The 8,530-nt window shown below is 32.5% G+C and overlaps 1 protein-coding gene across 1 annotated transcript in view; it reads left to right on the top strand.

The window, feature by feature from the left end:
* Nucleotides 1-4,349: 4,349 nt before the first annotated feature.
* The window catches only part of LOC106467982 (protein RTF2 homolog), a 28,513-nt gene continuing 24,332 nt past the window's right edge, over nt 4,350-8,530 (top strand). The window contains exon 1 of the mRNA XM_013928375.2: nt 4,350-4,533. Within this exon, the coding sequence (XP_013783829.1) occupies nt 4,465-4,533 (69 nt within the window). The 5' untranslated portion in view covers nt 4,350-4,464. The remainder of the gene's footprint in view (nt 4,534-8,530) is intronic.

Consider the following 8,530-nt stretch of genomic DNA (forward strand, 5'->3'; position numbering starts at 1 on the left):
GACTAGGTGAAAAATTACCCTTCACAGTAGATAAAAGTTAACTAAATGGATTTAAGGTTGAAAGAAGCAAAGGAATGTTATTAATGGAGATCAGCATAACTGGACTAATGCTGTAAATAGTGTGCCTCAAAGATTTGTACTTAAACCACAGACGTTGCTAAACACTGACACCGTGTTCCAATTCTATTTGACAGTGCCCCAAATCCCCCAGTTGTTATTTTAAAAAATCAGAGTAGAAAACCATGATTGATATCATACTGAAATGCCCAAAAATTCACACTGGTTCTGGAACTTTTACATCATCAAGTTGCATATTTGAGGCTTGCAGTAAAAAGACTGTAATTTATAAGTATAACAAGCTGGAAACATGACAGTTCTTTGGCGATATAGAAATAAAAATTTCAGCTGTCTGAGAGGTCTTCTTGTCAAGCGAAAAGTTTGGTAATATATATGATCTCTCAGGTACAAATGATCAAAAATTGGTGTAATTCAGACACATTGTTGGTTGAAGGGGTTGTGGGTAGTCAATGTTGACCTGGATTGGAGTGATGAATTTTTGTTTGTAAGAACATTGTTTTTCACCATGGTTTTGACGTGTTGACACGAGGTAATTTTTAATTATGTATTTTATGAACGAGACTTGTTTCTAGCTAAACATCTGTCTGAATTTGATATTTGTTTCATTTGATACAAATTTGAAAGCTCATTTTAAGTGTGAAATTTTGAATTAGCTAGTTGATTTTAGTGTTTTGAAGGTATTTTGGAACACCATATTATTGGTTAGTAATTGGTTAATAACAGGATTGGTGCCTAGTGTTGGTAAAATTAGTTGATTGGTGAATTAAATAATGTTGTTTACTATTTAGTCTTCTGTCTGAGGATGTCATTATTGACTGGCTGATTGGTGAATTAGATAATGTTGTTTACTATTTAGTCCTCTGTCTGAGGATGTCATTATTGACTGTTTTGTTAAGAGACAAAACAAGAGGTATTCACTGATGCTTCCTGAATAATTTCTAAGTAAACATTTTACATTATGTTATGTGTATGAAAACAGAGTTTAATATTTAAATGTATGATGTTCAGTTGTGTGTTTTTACTGGGTTGTTTTGCATTTCTAAATTTACAGTTACTATGTGACTGTTAAAATTGGCTTAATATATTGTATAGCTAGTATAATTAAATATTTTATTTGTACATCACTGTATTTTGCCACCTGCAAAATGTTGAAATACCTAATTATTCTCAGGAGGGAGTTTTGGGCCCAAGCCCTGAATCTTTTAAGCACCTAGCGATGCTTCTGATACTTGTTTAAAATAAGGACATTGATATTGTCACATCTGGGACCCTGGATCAACTTTGCTAATGATATTAAAAGTCTTGAGTCTGGCTGTAATAAGGGTATTATGATTTGATATGTAGATTGATTGGTTAGTTTGACAAACACACGGAAGATGGCATTTAACTATAACAATACAGTTATTCTTGTAGATTTTCATAATATTAATTACACATAAAATAGAGAGGGAATTATACTTTTATGGGTGGAGAAAAGGACCTTTGGGTATTAGTTGATAAAACTCTTAAGCCTTTAAGATAGTGTTTTATATATATAACAATTGAGACTAGAAATCTGTAGTGGCTGCTGTTTCGTTTACGATTTGTTAGGCCTCTTGGATATTGTGTACAGTTTTGGCCCCCATATTTTATGAAGGATGAGTTGTTGGAAAGGGTTCAAAAGAGTGTTCTTTGGATGATTCTAAAGATGGATGAATGGGTTGTCTTATGAAGATAGGATGAGATCTTTAAACTTGTTTTTCCTTGAAACTAGGAGAGTTAGGTGTGATTTTATTGACTTATTAAAAATTAAAGAGAGACTTGATTAGATTAATACATCAGTTATTTTATTATTAAACTCTGATTGCAGTAAACCATAAATGTAAGGTTTGAAACGATCAGACATCTCCAGCTATGGCAGTTTTATTTCTCCAACAGAGTAGAAAATCTGTGAAACAAGTTACTAACTAGAGTAATAGAGGCTACAATGTTACAGGTGTTTATGAAAAAGGTTGATAGATAATGGAGCTAGATTTAGTGATAGATTTTCTGTTTGTATAGGTAAATTGGGAATGAGGATACTTCATAATTTATATTCGATTGAGCTTTGTTAAATTGAAAAACAACATAATGTTTTATAAAATATCAAAGCACACTAAAATATAACTTTCAATTACCACAGTTATGTCTAAAACACACGGTGTTATAATAAACATGATACCATAAAAAACCTCTTTTAGTTAAATTTATTAAATAAATTACAGAATTCCTTCTGGTAAGTCAAGTTTTTGTACTCTTACATAGATTAGTTTGTTACTATTTATAACATAACATAATATTTTGGGACCTATTGGTCCATCTTGGCTTTTCCATCCTCAAAACTAAATTTAAATGATTTAAAAAATAATAATAATAAAAAAATTAAACCCAGCCCTTTTCATATACTTGTCAAGTTTTCTGAAACTCACTTAAATTTACTGCCTCTACAACATCTGAAGACAACCTATTCCAAAGGCCAACCACCTTGTTAGAAAAATATAACTGTCTTAGCTGAATATGACTCCTATCTTGCCAAAATTTATATTTGTGGTCCCTAGTCCTACTATTCTCATTGTTAAATATAAAAAAAGATGATGCATCAACACTGTCAATTCCCTTTACAATCTTAAACACTCCAATCAAATACCCCCAACTCTTCTTTTTTCAAGAGAAAACAACTTGAGAGATTTTAGTCTCTCATGTCGTACAGCAACCCCCTCCATCCCAGGCACCATTTTAGTAACCCTTCTCCGAACCCTTTCCAACAATTCAATGTCTTTCCTAATATAAGGAGCCCAAGACTGAACACAATATTCAAAATGTAGTCTAACTGAAAGTATAACCTCTTTAGATACAACTTAAAATCATATTTGCCCTACCAATAGCAACAGCACACTGCTTGGATGGTTTTAGAGACTGATCAACTATTACACCAAGATCTCTTTCCTGCATAACACTATTAAGGATATTCCCATCCAAATTATACTTGTAATTCAAATTATGATAACCCACATGCATTATCTTGCATTTATTATAATTAAAAAACTGGAGGCTCACTATAAAATGTAACGTGGAGTAGAAGCCTGACTTTCCTCGATTGTGGCTAAGTGTAACACAAAACAGAGAACGATACTGGTTGTCAAGTTAAGTTATACTTTCACGTTAAGTACATAATGTGTTCTTAGTCCTTAAACATTTCTTCATGTTGCATGCATGATATTATAGTTTGGGTACCTATTCTATCCTTCTGATGATGCGAATCTTTACTAGTTTCATTCAGGAGCATTGGGTGGATATATATATATATTATATCTATGGTGCTTGAAGTGGGGGTGGTATGTATGCTTCTTAGAAGTGAAATTTTCAATAGATGATGGAATAAATATTTACTGCGGCAAGGAACTGGGGGGGGGGGGTATAGTTTTCCATAAATGAGCGAGGCAGGAAGGAGGCAATGCAGTACACGGATGAAGGAATGAACTCTCTCGCTACGGGCTCCATCAATTTTGTTTTTACATTTGTTTGGAGTTAAGTACAAAGCTATACAATGGGCTATCTGTGCTCTGCATACTACGGGTATCGAAACCCGGTTTCTAGCGGTGTAAGTCCGCAGACATTCCGCTGTGCCACTGGTGGCAAGGCTCCATTGGTATAACCGAGTTCACAAAGTAACCATCAGAGTTTCCACACTATAACTCGTAATAATATACATTTGTTTATACGTCATTTTAATGTTTTATTGCCCCTTGAACTGTGCATAACTAAGAATACCACCAGACAAGTTGTAAATCACTCGCCGAACGTGCAGATTTTATTATGGTATCGAATTACGTAACGCGCTCATACCTCGTGAAGGATTATTATTTTACTTTACCTAACCTATAAAGTTTCAAGTTATTTACTTTATAATAATAAACAAAGATTACACATTAAAAACAAGAAATATAACTCTCAGCCTAAAAATTTCCACAAATCGTCCTGCTTTCTTTTTAGACCCAACTTTAAGCATTGTATATATATATATATGTGTGTGTGTGTGTGTATATATAGATAGATAGATACATACACACACACACATATATATATAAAGTAGACATTATATTCTATCAAATTTTAAAGCGACATTGTGCTTTGTTTGGTAAAAACGAGAAATAAATTTGGCCTTATTTCTAAATACATTTTTCGTAATAATTTATTTATTTTACGTATGACGCGTTAATATACCATTTGTAATACCGAATTTAGCCGCTAAGTGTCGCAGGTAGACTACGAACTTATAAAGTAAGTGTCATCATCCCGAAGTTTTTACCAATTAAAAGAAAATATTTTTGTTTCTCGTCTTTGTTAAATCTTATACAGGTTGGAACCATGGGATGCGATGGAGGGACAATTCCCAGGCGAGATGAACTGGTCCGTATGAAAAAAAAGCCCGAACAGGTAATAACTGTACTATTTACACTTTACAGTACTACTACTACTATTAGTATATACTAAGGCTCTGGGGAGGCCATTTAAAGTTGAATACCCGTTTATTTCGAAGCGGCCATTTGGTTCATTTAAGCTATCTCTCTCTTTTTGTTTTTACTACTAGCCTCTTTCAATTACATACAGAAACCTCTTTTCTTATATTCAACTGTGATCTTTAACATATTCATCTGATCCATCCTCTTAAACTAAAGTTAAACTCTGTTAAATACTAAGTTAAGCTTAGCAGAATTGCGTATTACAGATTACACTTAGACCTATACTTTATATTATTGTATAATAAGATAGTGTAAACAGCATCTAATACGAATGCAGTTCCTTAATCCACGTTTTTTTATCCAAGTTTTTCGTGTTAATTAGTAGTGAAGTTGAAGGCCTAAATGAATTGTTGAATCATTGTCACATTTTGTTACTATAGCAATGCTTTCTCAGTATATGAAATATTTATCAAACAAGTTTATTCATAGATTTTAAAATATGACATATAACTTTATTTAGTATTTTTTCTTAAGCTTTCAAGACATTGTATTGTTGCTAATGAAAAAGTGAATATAAATTTGGGTTGTATGTACGGAAATATTGAATACTAGTATAAAAGCCAGTAAAAAATGACACAAAACCAAAGTATATCAAATTTCAAACCTCTAGTATGCATTTACAACTTTGCCACCATAGACAGACATAAGATAAATAAAGGACCTATCCTGAGCAATATTTCCTTTTCCTAAAGCTTGCATCTTCATTGATCAGTTATTTTCTAATCACATAAATTGCATTATTGCAATAGTTGTATTAAAACCACATTTTTGTAAATACTGAGCATCATTAAAAACTTTCTCTTCATAACGAATGGCAAATTAATTTTACTCGGTACTAAATAAATCCTTGGTATAAAAACTTGACAAATTTTTATATAGCAGAAAAAGTGCCAAAATTTAGGAGCTACTTATGCAATTAAATTCAATTAAAATGGAAATGGACAATGAAAAGAGGAAGTATCATAGGAGAAAAGTATAATTGGACTCGTTACTCACGAAATTGGAGAGAAATCCAGCGTGACTGACCAACCAACACTAGGCTTTTATGATTACAATAAGTCAAGGGAGGTTATTTGTATACATCTTTGGTTAGGTCTCATTTTAGAGTATTGTGTTTTGTCTTGGGCTCCATACTTTAAAAAGATGTTGGAAAGGTTTCAAAAGAGGGTTATTGGGATTATTTCTGGGATGGTGGGGTTAACAAATGAAAACAGTTTAAATTTCTTAATGGTGCTTTATGTTTAAAGAATAAAGGTCTTCTTAGTGATATTCATCATAAGACAAGAGGAGGCCAGCCTTTACAAAAGTTTAGAAGAAGAATCAATAATTCCTGAAAAGTAAAGGGGTAACATAAGTTTTTACTGTTTCCCAAGAGTGAGTATATGCAACAACAGTCTTGAAAGACCAAATTGTCATTAGTTGCCCATATGTTATGCATGAGTTTGTTATGTTTAAAGACTGGAACCAAATAAGTTTGTTCTTTCTAGTTTGTATAATACTACTAAGTTTAGATTCAGTCTTAGGTTTCACAGTAGCAACAAGTATAAGTAATATATGTATAATGGAGGATCCACTGTTAACTATAACAGTATCATTCATTGTATAATCTTTAAATAAATATATTTAATTATTAAATTAAAAAGTGAATTAGTAATAATATGCCTGTAAAAAAATTTACCAAACTTATCAACCATACAATACATTTAAATACAACTTAACATTCTAAATAAGGGTCTAAATTTTTGTTTTACTCCAAAAACTATTCCAATCCATCATGTTTGAGAAATATTCCACAACATGAAAGCATAAGAATTTGGTATTTTCTTACAAATAAGATTCTGGGAAAGGCAGAGTTCCATTAATTAAAGGGAAAAATTTGTAAAATTAAAAATCAAACTTCTTAATTTAAGTACCCGAAACTATTGGTCAAATGGCTACTACAAATGTATGCTTACTTCAAAACATCCAGATGAACATTTACCGATATGCAACTTTGGAAAAATTCACGAGTATTGTAGACCAGCATGTATATATATTGATATTGTAGTTTATTGGCAGTTTTCTGTTGTGAAGTATGTATCACATCATGTGGAACATGTATTGTTGTTGAACATGTTAGATTTTTGTAAGTGTTTTATGCACGATTTATGTGTCAATTTAGCAATGATCCATTCAAAGTATTTCTCGAACACAGTCACCTATATTTATTTGTCCTAAACTTGTGAGTGACTTAGCCTATAACAATGTAACTTGGTTGTAAGTTATAAAACTAAACAATCTTAAGTTAACATTAATAACAATGTTATCGTAAGCGTAGTAAGGTTGGGTACTAAGGAGGCTTACCTGGCTGCATGCTTAGTAAGCCCGTAAGGTCATAATGCTAATAATATGGCCTAACCCAAAAGTCCTAGACTAGATCTAATAGTATTTTAATATAAATCTACATCATTATTTCACTAGTGACTAGTGGTCTTCGCTACTGTTGTAACTTTAACTTAGTAAGTGGAACACTGTGACTGTAACAAGTCTGTGTTTCTTGCAAAAGGGTTAGGGGTAGTATTGCTCCATGAATAACTTAGTTAATGTATATGACATTTTAATGGTACAGTTCTCAGAGTAATAGGCTCCAGATAATTGCTCTGACTGCACTTCAGTGTGTTAAACTGTTCAACTTTAAGGGGCTAAAGCCCCTTTAAAATCCCCATCAGGGCGTTGCTTCTGAACCCAAATGGGGGCCTAAGTAACCCCCATACCCTCAGCTTGTTTTATAAGTACCTGCAGAACTCACTCCCCCCTATATATCCTTTCTTAATGATAGGCTTAAAAATCAACCTAAAGAAATAATATTAATATATTACATTCAGATAAAGGAAAGTTTCTTGTAGTTTTGAATGTTGCTGAAAGTAATAAGAAGGTGCTGTTGATGAAGTTCTTACTTAAGTGTAATCCTATGGAAAAACATTAAAAATTGACTTATTGCTCAGATCTTTTAAAGCTAATGGTAATTTAACTAAACAAAATTAATAATGTTCCTTGCATAGCTTTATAGACCAAATTCCTCTATTGTGGATAAATCATAGTCATCAAGGAAGTTCTCTGTTCTTAGAACCAAAACTAATAGAATTTTAAGGAGAATTTATAGTCCCCATAAAATAAGTTATGTGACGGCTTGTTAGAATTTTATTTAGTCTGTCATGATGTCTGCTGTTTTTGACCCTCTACTGGTTGTTTTATTCTTACCAAGAAAAAAGTACTTTTGAGTTCAGATCCTGTTATTATTTGGCATGACAATCATTTCTGATCTGGTTAAGAAAAAATTGGGAAGTTTAAAAAATGATAAGGCTTCTGGGCAAGATAATATTTCCCTAAGGGTTTTGAAGGAGGTTAAAGATTGGATATGTGAGCCACTTACTACTATTTTTTGTCAGTCCTTGAATAGTGGGCAGGAACCAGAGGATTGGAAGTTAGCTTATGTCCCAGTAATTATAGGCCCATTAGTCTTACATCAGTTGTAGGAAAAGTTTTGGAATGTCTGTTAAAAGATGTTTTGCAAGGTCATTTAACAAAGTTTAGAAGCTTATTGGATAGTCAACATGGTTTCCTAAGGGAAAATCTTGGTTAGCAAATCTATCAACATTCTTTGAAAAGGTTACTGCTTATGTAGATGAGGTGAGGATGTAGATTTGGTGTATCATGATTTTCAGAAAGCATTTGACAAGGTGTCACATAAAAGGCTTGTAAAAAAAATTTGCTCTGTAGGTGTGGGGGATAAGTTATAAATTGGATAGAAGAGTGGCTGGATGGAAGAAAACAGAGGGTTGTTACAAATGAGAGTTCAGTCAAATTGGATTAATGTCATAAATGGGGTACCTCAGGGCTCTGTCTTAGGACCTTTAGTCTTTTTGATTTAC

The sequence above is a fragment of the Limulus polyphemus genome, unplaced genomic scaffold (assembly GCF_000517525.1).
Source record: "Limulus polyphemus unplaced genomic scaffold, Limulus_polyphemus-2.1.2 Scaffold2820, whole genome shotgun sequence".
Lineage (NCBI taxonomy): Eukaryota > Metazoa > Arthropoda > Merostomata > Xiphosura > Limulidae > Limulus > Limulus polyphemus.